Source organism: Malaya genurostris, chromosome 3 (assembly GCF_030247185.1).
Source record: "Malaya genurostris strain Urasoe2022 chromosome 3, Malgen_1.1, whole genome shotgun sequence".
NCBI lineage: Eukaryota > Metazoa > Arthropoda > Insecta > Diptera > Culicidae > Malaya > Malaya genurostris.
The window spans coordinates 279,533,131-279,550,074 of record NC_080572.1 but is presented as its reverse complement, the minus strand read 5'-3'; the positions used below and the strand labels follow the sequence as shown (position 1 = coordinate 279,550,074).

The window sequence follows — 16,944 nt, the reverse complement described above, 5'->3', positions numbered from 1 at the left end:
TGGACCTGAATTCTAAAATGAGCTTCGAAACAGAATTCTGGACCTAAATTCTGAATCTTGATTCTGGAAATGAATTATGGACCTGAATTTTAGATTCTATACTAGATTTATAGAATTTGATTCTGTATCTGAATTATAAATGTGTATTCTGGTTCTGGGAATGAGTTCTGGACCTTAGTTCCGAGCGTTTATTTAGGACCTGGATTCTGCATCTGATTTCTGGACTAGAGTCATGGACCTGAATTGGGAGTCTGGGTTTTGGACCAGAATTCTAGGACTGTATTCTGTATCTGAATTCTGGACATGAATTTTAGTTCTGTATTCTGGAGTCGGATTCTGTAAATGAATTCTGGGTTAGGAACTGAATTTTAGACTTGGATTCTGTTTCCAGCGACTGGGAATGAATTCTGGACCTGGGTTTTTTTTTTTTTTAAATAACTATTCATTGGAATATAAGTTAAAATTAAATTATTAAGATTTAAATTGGGTGTTCAGCCACAAGTGGTGACTTTTCAGCCCTGTTATATATATATATATATATATATATATATATATATATATATATATATATATATATATATATATATATATATATATATATATATATATATATATATATATATATATATATATATATATATATATATATATATATATATATATATATATATATATATATATATATATATATATATATATATATATATGATTTGGTTATTACCATGAAGACATTATTTGCTTCCGCAATTCTGAGATTTTTGTGTAGGGAAAATTCTAAACCTACTTGTATTGTGCTGGACCTGGGTTCAGAGCTTTAACTCGGGGCCTATATTCTGCATCTGATTTCTGGACCTGTAATTGAGACCTGAGTTCTGGAAAGGTATTATAGAACTGGATTCTGGACATGAACTTAGGAGCTGAATTTTGGACACAAATCTTAGAGTCAGCGCCAGTACTTGGATTCTGAAAATGTATTTTGAACCTAAATTCTTGAATTGGATTTCGGACATGAATTATGAAATTGGACTCTGCTCTTGAATTCTGGAAATGATTTCTGGATCTCAATTCTGAACATTAACTCTGGATCTGAATTCTACACGTAAACTTTTGGACCTGGATTCTGAATTAGGAACTGGATTTTGAGCTTGGATTCTGGTTCTAGGAGCCGGAGTTATGGACTTGACTTCTGAACTTTAATTCAGAATCTGGATTCTGCATATGATTTCTGGGCATGGAATCTGGATCAGTGTTCGGGACCTGAATAATAAAATTGGATTTTGGACTTGAATGCTAGATTTTCGAGCAGTACTAGGATTCTGGATATGAATTTCGGACGTGGATTATGAACCTGAATTCTGCATCTAGAATCTGAACCTCGGTTCTGGGAATGAAATCTGGAACCTAGATTCTGAAACCAAATTCTGGAACTGGATTCTGAACCTGAGTTCCAGAGCTGAAATCTGAAAGAGGACCAAAAGTTTAAGAAAAAAAAATTTCGTTATTCACGATTCTCATACTACTGAAAATTTAATCGAAAAATGGTAAAATGATTATGTTGAGCAATTTTGGATCATTCCGCAAAGGCGAACCAGATTAAAATTACACGTATCCCAAAAACAATCGCTCCCGTTGTCAAGATATGAAAGTCGTGCGATGTTTATAAGGACTAAAACATTTAATTGTTTCCTCGACTGTTCACCAAATCTTTTACGAATTTTATCTTAGAACGGTATGGTATTTTTTCATGCCAAATGTCTTAGAATTTAAAACTTCGGGAATTAAAATTAAAAAAAATCTTTTTCTCAATAGACATCTATGCCATTTAATGCCCAAATGAACTTTCTTGTTTTCATTCAAGATTCAATGAAAAGTACCGGAACATGTGATTGTATATTACAAACCGGAAATCCTTCCGATTTCTCGGGAACAGCTGGGTAAATTTAAAAAAAAATTAGGTTCAAAGTAAAAGTCCTACTAGCTGAGTTAGGATTATGTATGGATCCGGTTTCCGGTTTCCGTTTCCCGAATGTCAAGGTGAAGTATGTTTAAATTCTCAAAACGATGCAAAAAATGGAAAACAGAGATTTTCATTCATGAAACAAGTATCCACAAAACTCCAAACCTCGAAGTTCACAAGTGATTTCTTATGTAGGGTGGTCAATATGAATAACAATATTTTTTCCACATTCCAAATAGTGATTATAGCGACGATCCAAATGGTTGATTACAGTGCACTACAATGTTAATCCTAAATCCAACAAAACGCTATTTAGCACGAATTTGATTTATAGACAGGAGCGCAGCATCGTGTATCTCGAGCACACAGCAGCCGTAGCGTTTTAATGACACGTTTGAATGGGCGTAGCGATAGCTTGCGCTCTACTTCTGCGTATATTATTATATTATTAATCACAGTACTTGCTGCTTTGATTGGTGATATCACTCCACCACCACAGTATTGCCGAATAAATTTCGAATACATCACCACTACTGATCTACTTATCAACCACCCTACGCGCACTGAGCATTTTCAGAACGGTTCAATTTCTGATCAGCGGTGAGTTTTTTCATCATGAATTCTGCAAGGGATTGAGATATAACGGCTATGAAAACTCAGTACCAAAAATCTTCTGTTCGAGAATTATATCAGATATATTCAATGGGCGAACTTTTTTCATAAATATCATCGAGGAGAATGTTCGCTAGTGAACTCTTCACAACTGATTTTTTTTTTCTATGTCAAATCAGTTTCAGTGAGAATCGCGTTCGCAAAAAACAGCACTGAACTGTTCTACAATGAATGTTCAGATTGACGTTATTTTGGCTGAAAATCACTTGTGAAAAATTTAAGTCGTGCTTTTCGAAATTTTGATTTATTTTCAACACTGTTTTCCATGTCTGCTCTTCGTCTTTTCAATAATCTATTACGAAATCATTATCATTTGGCTCTGAAGTATCAAATTAGGTAGAAAACTGAAGTTACGAGTTTTGAATGAAATACATTCCTCAAATAACGCCGTTTTCTGACCATGATTCATTTTCATGGGAGAAGCCTTATTACTCTTGATGAGGATCCTTTTGATCAATCATAATTATCATGACATCAGGAAAAGATAAAATGATTGGTTATATGATTATTTAATCATGCCAACAGTAACGGACTTCTTTCCGTGTACTTTTTGAAGGTTTTACACGTAATATAAATCGATTTTTGTCATCCGAAATCAATCTCCTTTCGAATTGCGGAAGAGAGTTTAATTGAAGATACTAATCACAAATTGTAGTAAAATGGGTTAAATGGTATAGTGTTATCATTTAAAATTCATGTAATTGGATCGATGGAATTTTCTACGGAATATGTAATAATGATCATAGGTTGTATTTGACCTGCTTCAGGATTACATAACGCAGTACAACTGATTATTATAACAAGAGAAAAATTGTGATTGAAATACGTGGAACCGATTGTACAGATTGTTTTACATTTAAAAAATACTTTTTGTTTTACTGTTTCATGCCAACCAGTGTTGCTAATTGCCGAAAATTTGACAGAAGCTGCTCAATATTTATCAATATTCGCTCCACTTCATTCTCTGAGTATTTCACGGCCCTTAAAAAAAAATTGCAGCCTGATAATGATAATGATCGCCGCTGTGTGGAATTTACCAAGAGAAAATCGCAAGTTGACAATTATCGCAGAAAATCGAATCGATTATTTGAATTTATGATTCTCATACTAGGTTGCAGAATTTCAAAACCCTTGTTTGGAGCATTCACACACATTTTCATAGACACAACTTATGCAAAGGTTATATGCAAATAGTTAGAATAAGCGGCAATAGTAAAATGATTCTATCGCGATTATCAACTGCCCATAAGAATCGGATCGCGAAACGAGAATAAGCGACCGTTTGATGCTTCAGAGAGAATTCACACAGCAGCGTGCTAGCCGTTGATTCTCAGACAGCTCATCGAGAGAAATTCGTTCTCGCACTGGTGTCGATTCTATGTTAAATGAACCATGCCGGTTTTTTGTTGCTGCGATGATATCCGTCTCGCTTTGATGGGACTGATTGAATCGTGTGAAGAGTTGCTAGTGAGCGTTCTTTGATACGATAAAAGCCATCCTTGATGCCTCCAAAAAATAATTTATTTTTTGTCTGGTGTTCATTTTTTCCCGACTGTGCGTTGAATGTGAAAATTGTTCCTCTTGACACAATAATAAAGTCTAAGCTAGTTTACTCCGAAAACGATTGATTGACCTCAGTTTAACACTTTAATCACCTCCATATAAGCTCCGTAAGAAACAAACTCGATTTAAAACTCCATCAAAGCTGTCTACATAATAAAGAAGTTTTCTCCTTTGCTCATTTCTCAACTCAGCAAAGCATGCGCGAAGAACCCGGAAATTCTTTCACGTTAACCTCATTCGATGTGCTACCATCTAACCGTTGCAAATATACAATTAATAACTCGTAATTCATCACGGCGGCACATGAAGTTTTTCGCAAGAATGAAAATAACTTTAAATTGCATAACATCTCGGCCAGGCCGGCCCACAAACCGCTCAATACATAATTTTTTCTAATTCCGTCTATTTCGTTCTTCTTCCGACTGTGTGTGTTTTTTTATTCCTTCATTTTCACCACACCAACGTCACGGTAGCTGGAAAGCTTTTCATCCCGACCACGCTCGATTGAAGGCCCACCGGATTCCGGGATCTCTATCAGCAGCGATACCATCATTGCCAGCTCGGATAGTGATCTGAACCTGCAAAGCCAAACGGTAATTCCAATGAATAAGTTTTTTTTATTTCTCACCTTCCTTGTCCCAACACACGGTAGAACTGCAAATGATTTGTTGTTTATTTTTTGTTTCTTTCGGTGGCTTCGACGACCGGTAGGACTCCGATGAACGGAAGCTGAAACGAGGGCATGTGCTGGCGGAGTTGCTCGAGACCGAGCGGATTTATGTCGCCGAAATGGGGTCGATTCTTAAGGTAAGTTTGTACATCTTTCTATATATTTAAATTTGTATTTGTAATAGAGGGCAGATTATTTGTCTCCCAGCTTCAGAAATTCAGAAAAGACTCTAACTTTGGCGAACTTCCGAAGCTCGTGCTTCCTTTGGAGCGAGATAGGTTTTAATCGGACGAAATTCAGAACAGTTTTTTGGTCAAGTATTCGTCTCAAAATTCATAGACTCAGCTACATACAATTTCTACACGGCTTTTTAATAGCGTCACTAAGCCAAACCGGAACGAAACAAAAGATTTTTGCTCGGTTATGATGTAATTCGAAACATTTGTGGCTCCTGCGTTTGCCACAAGTTCATACGGCCTGTCAAATATGGTATTTCGATTTAATCTACAAATCCTACCAATCACAGGAATATGTGAGAAAAATTTATAACTCTCAACTATAGGTTGAGTAGAACAGATATTTGACCAGCAAACCATTGTTATCTTCGAAGTAGATGTTCACAACTACGTAAAGAAAATCATCAGAACACGTAAACTATCTAACAACTACATGAAAAAACCATCAGTACAAAATAGTAAATCGTAAAACAAAAATTAGAGATGAATCGATATGAGTTTCTTCTAGAAGTTTTTGATCTCTTTTGGGATCCGATAAACCGGAGTCGTCATCATGAAAGAGGTTTTCAAATTTAATAGAATGTTCCAGACTTTAAATAAAAACTGAAAATTTCATGCAGCCCGCCTGGGTTTGATTCCCAACCCCGAACATACTGTCAGGAAGTTTTCCTGGTCCGAAGAGGCGGATGACAGTAAGGACAAAACATCTATAATCGAAACAAAAAAAAATATATACAAACCGATTTAACTCGATGAACTGAGCAAATGTCCGTGTCTGTATGTGTGTCATTATCGAAGAGGTCAAGATTGCAGAGATGACTGAACTGATTTTTATTAAACTAGTTGCTAATGCAAGGTCTTTTCGTTATCCTGAACACTATTCAATGTTTTAAAGGAGACTAGCACGTTTGGCATAAAGTCGTTTGGCATAATACCGTTTGACATAACGCCGTTTGGCATAATAGTTATTAGGCCAAATGATTTGGCATATTAGATCAACATGCTGCTTTATAGAATTTGTTCTAATTTACTGCGATTCTGAAAGGTCTAATGTCTCATCGTTTTTAGTGGCCTGCTGTCCGACCTCGCTGCCGCTCGACTTGACCGAGTGATAGCCCCTAGCTTTGGGTAATCGGGGCAAACGCCTGCAACTAGACAGAGGTGGCAAATTGCTACACGTTTTGTTCACGCACGGTAATTTTTAGGCTAGAATTAAGGTTAGATATTTTAGGTTTCATATTTATTTATTTATTTGGGAGCAGGGAAAAGCCCACTGCAGCTGAAATTTACAATCTCTCTCTCTCCAGCAGGTATAAAACCTCCTTATCTTTTTATATCAACAGATATATTGCTTAATACTAAGGGCTTGATACTAAGTAAAATTATGCCTCCCAGCGGGGGTCAAGAGTGGCTAGTTTGTTGGGCGGTGACGATGGTACGTGCCGTTGAAGGCCGCATCCTGCTGTCCGTGTGGGTCCACGGGAAACACCCCCAAGTCACGAACACTCGGCGGGTGGCCCGTATACTGGACATCAACGAGAGTGGCCCTCGGAGAGTGATGATAATTTTAAGTTTACATCGTAATCTGAACAGAATAGTTGAGAATAATTCTATAACTTTCTTCGTACCCTAATTTTAGAATTGACTTTAATGATAAAACTACTGATAAAGAGCGGGTACAAACAAGAATATGTTGCAAGTTTTGGATCTTTTTATCGACTTCATGGGAGCACCATTAACTGACGAAGGAGGCACGTTCGCAAAAGATGTCTGGTCATGAATCTGTCAGACGGAGTGCTAATGTAAAATTTATGCAACATTATTCCTAATTTTTTTTACCTCTAGACTGCCCATACTCGCATATCAGTCCCATATCGATTTTCGCCAATTCTGAGTTAGCTTGAGGAACGAAATCTATCCTCAATATACTCTCAGAAATTGCAATAAAAGGTGAAGGTTTGTTCCGTAAAATGTGATAAAAAATATCTGTCCCATATGCAAAGTACTCGCATATCAGTCCCATTCAGTGCAAATTTCAATAATTTCATTTGTTGTTATATTGAAATAGCAAAAGTGTATTACCGATATTTCATGTAATAAGTAGTGTATCGGAAATAAGCTATCCACAAATTTTTCTTTCAAATTATGGTATAAAACGATATTTTATTCAAACTAAAAGTTGATCCTTTATTGTACGAGGTTAATCTTGAGCATAATGAAAACCGGATGAAATTTAAGTTATTCCTTTACGAATTTTCGAACTTTTGATTAAACGCTCTTCATCAAGTTCCGGACAAGTGTTGCATCGCATTTTTTGGACGCTTGAGCCCAAATTTTTTTTGAACTCCTGCATGTTCCCAGCTGCCTTGCCAGTCTTCTTCAAGACCCTCTTCACGATTGCCTAGTAACGTTGGATGGGTCGAAGCTGAGGGCAATTTGGTGAATTGATATATTTTTCAACGAAATTTATACCCTTTTCCGCAAGCCATCGAGAGTGGTTTTGGTATAGTGAGCCGACGCTAAACCCGACCAAAACAGTGGAGGTGTACTATGCTTCTTATATAAAGGTAGCAATCTCTTCTGGAGATACTCAGATCGATAGATTTCATCTTTTATAGTTCCGATAGTGTAAAAAATGGTTGACTTCAAACCACAGGAACATATTGCCTGCCATACCAGTATCTTTTGACCGAATTTCTCCACTTGAATCGACTTGTCCGCAGCGCTCACATCCTCCCCAACGACGACAGTAAAGTATTGTGGACCTGGAAGGGTTTTTGAGTCCTTCTTTACATAAGTCTCATCGTCCATCAAAACGCATGCATCCGGACACTGCAAAAGACGCGAATACAATTTCCGGGCCCCTTGTTGCTGCTCGCTTCTTCTGTTTTATCGTTTTATATCATAATTTGAAAGAAAAATCAGGTGATTTTGCCTCTTGATACGCTGGATCATTCCGACACTCGTTCCTGCTTTTTTGGCCAAATCACGTATTGACATTGATTTGTTCTTCATGATAAGAGATAACACTTTCTGGTCCAGTTTCGGGTTGGAAGAACCAGCATGATGAGTTCCAAGCCGCTTCGCCAATTTTCGCATAGTAATACCCTTCTCACTTAGCCATGTGTCCTGAACCTTAATTTTCACTTCCTTTTCAATACGCGACATTTTGAAAACGCACAATTTCAACCGCACAAACAAGTAAACAAACGAAAGCTGACAGCCAAACGCACAGCATGCTGTGATCTGAGCATAACAAACCTTCACAAATACATGCGTACAACACAAACGTATGTGGATAGCTTATTCTCGATACACTCCTTAAACCATGATTTAGCATTAGGTAGCACAGAAAATCAAAAAAAATCGGAAATAAAATTTTGATCGTCTTTTTCTCGACATGCCGATTTTCCACATGGAACTGATATGCAAGTATGGGCAACAGAGGAGACCGGGGTTGGTTGGCTGAGTCACTTTTCTGATAAAGCTATCATGCGCAGTGACGACATCTGTAATTGTTTTGGTTAAGTATTAGTTCACTTTCTACGCTTTTATAAAATAGAATCGTTATCATGATTTTGTGATAATTCGAACGACTAAACTTTCTTCTGATAGGATGGAAAGATGGTGGCCTTGGTCATAATGTAAGATAGTAAAGAGAAATGATTGCCAATTACATTACAACACGCTATCTCTAAACAAAAAGTAGCTTTCATTTTCAGATTCGATTATTATAACTTATTTATTTGCGATTTAATTTCTTATCATTTTAATATGCAGATTTTCAATATAGAATTTTGATCCCCCGATACCGATTTGAAGATTTCGCTATTCGAAATTGAAAAAAGCACGCTGTGTGCTTCGTTCGAAAGGTGGTGGTGTTTCATTCTTCCGTACAAGCACGTATCAATGCGTACTGGTTTTGCATTGTCATTTTGTATGATGGTTTGAAAGCTCAATTCCTCAATTGGTCAAAGTTGTGGGCAATTTGGTGGATTCATGTCTTTTGGGACGAAAGTGACATTTTTGGTAGTATACCATTCTACAGTTGATTTCGAGTAGTGGCAAGAAGCAAGATCTGGCCAGAAGACAACAGGATCCTTGTGGCTTCGAATCATGGGTAGAAGTCGTTTTTGTAAACATTTCTTGATGTATATTTCGCTGTTCGTTGAAGCAGTGGTAATGAAGGGTTTCGAAATCTTACCGCAGTTACAGATTGCTTGCCAGACCATATCTTTCTTACCAATTTTTTCGACTTCAATCGATGTCTTGGACTGGTTTAACACTTGCCATTCTCGCACCGTATAATGTTGTGGTCCCGGTAAGGATTTGTAATCGAGTTTCACGTAGGTTTCGTCGTCCATGATTATGCAGTTCAAACTTCCAGCAAGAATCGTATTGTACAGCTTTCGAACACTTGTCCTGATCGATGCTTCTTGTTTCGGACTACGTTTTGGTTGTTTCTGCTTCTTATAGGTTCGAAGATTCAAACGTTCTTTAGCACGAAGAACATTTGACTTCGAAGTGCCCACTTTTTTGGCCACATCCCAAACTGAAACCTCCTTCTTTTGCTCGAAAGCCTTCAGTATACGTTTATCCAACTTTGCACCATTTGTACACAATTTTTCGACGTTGTTTTTCTGAAAGTCCACGCATTTCGAAACAAACTAATGAAAACGAATAAACAACTGCACAAGTGGTTAGAGAAGAGTGTAAACAACAGGACGCAGCCATAAAAATTGACAGATTCTGAACCATTGCGAAATGGCAGCGGTTTTTAGTTGCGTCCATACTTTCTGGGAAAGTCTTCAAGACACAAATATTCAAGTAACCAAAATCAAATCAGTGTCAAACTACGTGTACCGATCAGAAGCACTTTAATAATCAGATAAGAATAGGTTAGGAACAATTGGTCAACATTAATCGTTAATGCCCCCTGATGTATGTGATCCGAGCATTGTTAAGACCATCGGAAACCGTTAACCTCTCTGCCTAATGTGTTTGACCGCTTTACAGTTTGCAATCATATCACGCTAGGATAAATTTCCTTTGAGGATTAACGGTGCCGTACTGAGCGTTGCGAAGAAGAAGAAGTTGAACAGTTTTTTTTCCCAGAGTAGGGTGTTATCGTAGCGCTTGTATGATCACCGCCTCGTACATCCGCGATTTTTTCAGATGCCGCGGTGGTGGTACGAATTACGCGTACGGTACATGTGTTTTGTGCTGGTCGTCGATCCGATTGATAACACTTTGATAATCGGTTTGTCTAACCATTCAAATACAAGTGTATTTCAAACAGATTGTAGCTGAGTGCATTCAAAAGGGAATCGGAACATTAACCAATTTGATGGTTGCTTTTACTGTCGAATAAAGAAAACACGCTTTCTCGCTTCCATCCCGCAATCACACGTGAATTCGTGGCCCGTGAAAATCGCAACCAGATTGTGGCGGCGGTTGAAGGCAATCCCGTCACGGCAGAAATTATGCGTCGTACGAGCCTGGAAAGGAGGTTGTCGGTTTGACTGACCTGTGATCGCTTCCGTTACTGGGTTCGAGGTATTACCTTGTTCCAGTTCGTAAGAGCGTCATTTTTTGATTTGTAATGTCTACTACTTTATGAGCCACGGTCCGTTTCTTCTTGCGGCCATAATTTCACCTTCCATACGTTGAACCACGGAGGATGGGTCGATGCCTATCGCGAAACAAGATCAAGGTCGGTCCGGTGGCTTTTGGTCGTGAGATGCGCAACTGGTTGCTCGTTACTTTGAAGATCTTTGTTTTTTTTTCAGTGCATAAAAAATAAGGAAGAAAGTTTTCCGTTATTTATGATAATAATATGCATGTATGGAATCGAAATTTACATTTTGTTTATCAACAATAATTGGAATTTTGGAAAATTTTCGTGTCGGTCGTGTAACCAAAATTAATTGGCAAAGTTGTTAAAATTGAAATTGGCTCCGGTTAGAATAACGACTGAACATGACACCAATGATGCGTCAACCTCAACAACGGCGTCTAACAGTTTTTCCACATTTGATTCCTCGTTCTAACGACGATTACCGCTGCTGGGTGCATTTAACTGACTCCTTGACCGAAAAGCCCGACTAGCGGAAGAAATTGGTCTGTGGAATCCGTGGTTTGGCTAGCAGAAAAAAAATCTAGGCACTGTTTATGCGATTGGCCCTCCGCCGTCGGTCCGTTGTTTGGGATCGCGAAAAAAAAACACCGCGATTACCGTAATTTCTCCTCTCTTATCTCGCTGACCACAAGCAAAGCAAAGCAACGGAACAGCGCTCTCTTGATAACTAAACTGACTGACTGACTCACTATGGATTCTTTTATGTACCTATTATACATTTTCATGTATCTATCAAACCGGTGATAAAAAAAAACCCTGCCATATATGAAGGCGAACAAAATTGACCAGCAGAGCGCGCAGCTCATCATTTTCCATCATCGTGATCATCATCGGCACCGCTTTTGGCATTGCAACCACAAAACGGCGATATATTTTCTTTTTCCTCGTGGTGATGCCTAAATGGTTTCGAGATCCCCGGCAAACACATTTCATGGAGTGGTGTTTGTGCAAATGAGTCTTAAACATTGTCGGCCGAAACCGCGCCTCGCCAGGGTTTTTTGATGAGCACTCATATAAAATAAACAGTGCATCTCGGTATTAATATTAATTGTACATAGAAATGCTTTCTTCACTTCGACAAACAAACACTTAGGGTGCATTATTGTCGATTGCACAAAGTGCAGCGCGGAACAAAATAATGGAAAATATTCATAAAGGACGGGTACGTGAGATGAGATCCAACTGAGATGTACCTGAAATGAGTTTGGCTATTTGGGTGAGAATTATTATTCCACGGTTTATAAGTAATTTTTAAAAGGCTAGGCGTATCATAAAGTTTCATATTAATTTCAAAATGCAAACCTTTTAAAATGGACATCAATATAAAAATAAAACAATCAAAGTTGAATTGTGATTACCTTGAAGGTGCATCTAATTGCCATCGCAAAGTATATGGCTCAAATTTACCAACTTGATGGTTATTCATCCCGAGTTATGCAATAATTTCCATTTGGTATGAATGAAACAATCATAGAAATAAAAATACCGGAAAATAAACTGTCGACATTCTCTTTCAACAGACCTCGAAGCCGAATCGTTGCGGTTTTTTTAAATGATCAAACTATCCTTGAAATACCGCTTTTTACTCCACAACCCTCTGTTTGTCATCGTCATTTAAATCGGACAAATCTTGCCAAAACACTACAGGACCTTCTACTGACTGGGAAAGTCGATATTTGATCGAAGTTTCGAAGATCTATAGTAATACATACTACTACATGGAATGAGAAATGCCGGGCCTAACAAAGAAAAAGTCGATTTTCCGCCGTGAAAACTCCATTTAGAGCGATACACATGACCCATCGGTCCTCTAACATTTTGATGTCCTTTGAAAAAAAAAACAGATTTGTCAACGCCTTCAAAATAGGTTTCTGTTTCTAAAATGACCTCAGCATTCGACATAAAACCTTTTCAGGTTCGGAAATAGATAATAGTCACTAGGGGCCAGGGAAAATACGGAGGATGGTTCTACGTTTCATGGAAATGACATAACCTATTCAGACAGACGCGTTTGAAGGTTACTGGTGAGACTTTGATCAAGTTGGTAGGTCACATAATTGAACCATTCCGTTTCGGTAATATAAAATATAATGATACAAGTTATCGTTACAGTTATCGAGAGATATCAGTGTGTGAAAGACGTAACCGACAAATCACACTTTTCGATCCTCTCAAATTTAGACTATCTTAACCCACAAACTGCATTATTTTCCTTTCGCCATTGAAGCCTCTCGGAAAAGCTGCCACGGTATTATTGACAGTCAAGTACCCATGGCCCATGTTCGCTACCGAAAAAAAGTTAGAGAAATATCATAGGGCTGTTGATCCTGTACATTGCACCGTGAGGTAGAGATTTTGAATGTTACGTAATGTTCAAAACTCCACTGCCGATAAAGCGCACGCAGTGGTAGGCCATACGAAGCATAACAGAGTCAAAACCACATAAAATCGAGGATGAAACCGGGGTAAAATAAAATGACAATAATAATAATAATAATAATAATACATTAAGAAAATTAGTCATTGCCGTTTCAACCTTCCGAGCGAACGGACGTGATTTGGATTTACTGCGAAAGCATTGAAAACCAGTTGTGTGTGTGTGATAAAGTGGTCGGACGATATTGTGTGATAGACAATAGTGCTTTTTCCTCTGAGAGGTTTTTTTTTTCGCATTATATAATAGAACAGTGCCTTATTGCGAGCGGTCGATCGAAACGGTACCGTTAGCCGATTATTGTTTCGCCGATCAAGGCCAAGTGTGAGGATTATAAACAAGCGGCCATTGTGTGAGGATTATAAATAAGTGTGCCTTTTCCTCTCGGAGGTTTTTTGCACACCATCAAAGCGGCGATACGCCGATCGACGAAGTCCAGCTTGGTGTCCCCCGTTGGATCTTAGTTAAGTACCTTTACGTCGTTTATTTTTATTTCTTTATTTGACCATTATATTTCCCCCCGAATCATTTGTTTTTGCGCGGAAGTAGTTCCGCTATGCCTATTTTAAATCCTGCCCCCCCCCCCCCCCCCCCGCTCCCGATGTTCAAATGGAGACTTCCCTTGTCAGTAAAAAGTCCCGCATAAAGAGCTATCCTGATGGGCTCGCACTACCGGCCGGGCCTTACGCGGTCTATTTCCGGACCAAATCAAAGGAAAAAAAACTGAATATTTTAAAAATATCGCGGGACCTGAATTCGCGATATAATACCATAAAAAGTATAGATAGAATACGGCCAGACAAGCTCAGGGTCCTGTTTACCAGCTCAAAACAGGCTAATGAGCTTGTTCAAAAGGATCCTTTTACGCTGGAGTACCGCGTCTACGTGCCAGCTCGTGAAGTCGAAATCGACGGTGTGGTCACCGATTCGAGTTTGACTTGCGAGGATATTCTTAAGTACGGGGCGGGTTGTTTTAAAGACCCCTCACTTAAGAATGTCAAGATACTGGATTGCAAGCGATTGCATTCAGTATCGATCGCCGGGGATGGAACAAAGTCTTATCCCCAATCAGACTCTTATCGTGTGACCTTCGCCGGTTCGGCATTGCCCAACTACATCCTCTTGGACCGGGTTCGTTTGCCTGTTCGTTTATTTGTACCCCGGATAATGAATTGTACCAATTGCAAACAACTGGGGCATACAGCTACTCATTGCAGCAATAAGCCACGTTGTGCTAACTGTGGGGAAGCTCATGCGGACGGCTCTTGCGGTAAGGATGCTGAAAAGTGTCTCTACTGTAAGGAGGGTCCGCATGACCTCTCTGACTGTCCCGCTTACAAACTGCGAGGAGATCGGATGAAGCGTTCCCTGAAGGAACACTCCAAGCGTTCCTTTGCCGAGATGGTTAAGAGTGCCACCCCTCCTAAACAGGCAACGAATCCATATGCCTGCTTGTCAACTGACGAGAGCGATTCTGACGACCCTTTGGAAGGTCCATCTTCAGCGGTCCCTCATAGCTGTAGGAAAAGAATGAATAAATCTTCTCATAAGCTACCTAGTAAGGGTTCGAAGGTGTCTTCCGAAGGGCTTCGAAAAGTTACAGCTAACGGGAATCGGGAAAAATCACCGAAGCAAAAAGCTCCTGGTCTCGGAAAACTCAATTCCGAGATGGAATTCCCACCGCTTCCAGGGACTAAAAAATCCCCAAGCGTCCCTGAAAATCCACCAGAGAACCAACTAGGTGCTGGACTTATAAAGTTCTCTGATGTTGTGGACTGGATTTTTACAACTTTCAATATTTCAGACCCTCTTAGAAGCATTTTAATTGCTTTCATGCCAACAGTAAAAACATATTTGAAGCAGTTGACTGCAAATTGGCCCCTTCTTTCAGCGATTGTATCTTTCGATGGCTAAATCATCCACCGAGGTCACGGATATAATCACTGTTTCACAGTGGAATTGCAGAAGTATTATCCCAAAAATAGATTCATTTAAATTTCTAGTAAACAATCTGAAATGTGACGCATTTGCATTGTGCGAAACTTGGCTAACTTCTGAAATACCCTTAAACTTTCACGATTTTAACATTATTCGTCTGGATCGAGATAATCCCTATGGAGGAGTACTTTTGGGGATCAAAAAGTGCTATTCTTTCTATCGCATTAACCTCCCCTCGATACCAGGTATTGAAGTTGTCGCATGTCATGTTACAATCAAAGGTAAGGACCTTTGCATTGCTTCCATCTACATTCCCCCAAGAGCCTCGGTTGGGCATCGGTGGCTCAGTGATATCGTAGAGCTCCTTCCTGCACCGACGTTGGTTTTAGGAGACTTTAACTCACACGGTACGGGATGGGGCTGTCTTCACGATGATAACAGATCAACTATGATCCATGATATCTGCGACAACTTCAATATGACAATCTTGAATACGGGAGAAATGACACGGATTCCTGCACTACCAGCAAGACCAAGTGCGCTGGATTTATCCCTTTGCTCGACATCGCTACGGTTGGATTGCACGTGGGAGGTAATTCCTGATCCCCACGGTAGCGATCATCTACCGATCGTAATATCAATCACCAGCGGCTCAAAACCATCGAAGACAATCAATGTTTCGTATGACCTCACACGAAATATTGATTGGAATAGCTATGCGACCTCGATATCTGAGAAACTTGAAAGAACTCAACAACTTCCTCCGGAGGAAGAGTACACGTTTTTGGCTGGCTTGATTCTCGACACCGCGACTCAAGCTCAGACGAAACGTGTACCCGGCGCGAAAACTAACATCCGTCCTCCCAACCCGTGGTGGGACAAAGAGTGCACAAATTTAAACGCGGAGAGAGCCTCCGCGTACAAAATATTCAGAAAAAATGGAACACCTGATAATTACCGGAATTACGCGGCGTTAAACGTTAAAATTAAAAACTTGATTAGAGCTAAGAAACGCGGTTACTGGCGTCGGTTTATAGACGGCTTAACGAAAGAAACATCTATGAGTACTCTTTGGAACACAGCCCGACGAATGCGCAATCATAACACCACGAATGAAAGCGAGGAATATTCCAACCGCTGGATATTCGATTTCGCTAAAAAAGTATGCCCAGACTCTGTTCCGGAACAGAAGATCACCCGCGCCGCGACACCAAATACAAACGAAACACCGTTTTCGATGGTAGAGCTCTCACTTGCACTCTTGTCATGTAACAATAAAGCCCCGGGATTAGACAGAATAAAATTCAACTTGTTGAAAAATCTGCCAGACCCCGCCAAAAGGCGCTTGTTGAGTTTATTCAATAAGTTCCTTGAGGACAACATTGTTCCACATGACTGGAGACAAGTGAAAGTGATCGCCATTCAAAAACCAGGAAAATCAGCCTCCGATCACAATTCGTATCGGCCGATTGCTATGCTTTCCTGTATCCGGAAATTGTTCGAAAAAATGATTTTTTTCATTTCATCATGCTGGAAAGAATTCAGTATCGTTGTTTGCGTATTGCCTTGGGTTGCATGCAATCGACTCATACGATGAGCCTCGAAGTGCTGGCGGGTGTTCTCCCATTGAAAAACCGGTTCTGGGATCTCTCATATCGTTTGCTCATTCGATGCGACATTTTGAATCCTCTGGTGATTGAAAATTTCGAAAGGTTAGTTGAGCTTAATTCTCAAACCCGTTTTATGTCCTTGTATTTTGATTACATGGCTCAGAATATTAATCCTTCTTTGTTTGTTTCCAACCGTGCTCATTTCTTGGATACTTCTGATTCTACT

The 16,944-nt window shown here is 39.3% G+C and overlaps 1 protein-coding gene across 6 annotated transcripts in view; it reads left to right on the top strand.

Moving 5' to 3' along the window:
• The window catches only part of LOC131438675 (guanine nucleotide exchange factor DBS), a 292,063-nt gene that overhangs the window by 228,687 nt on the left and 46,432 nt on the right, over positions 1-16,944 (top strand). For all 6 annotated transcript variants that reach the window (XM_058608848.1, XM_058608846.1, XM_058608849.1 and 3 more), the window contains 2 exons: positions 4,666-4,785; positions 4,904-4,999. In XM_058608848.1, coding sequence (XP_058464831.1) covers positions 4,666-4,785; positions 4,904-4,999 — 216 coding nt within the window. The remainder of the gene's footprint in view (positions 1-4,665; positions 4,786-4,903; positions 5,000-16,944) is intronic.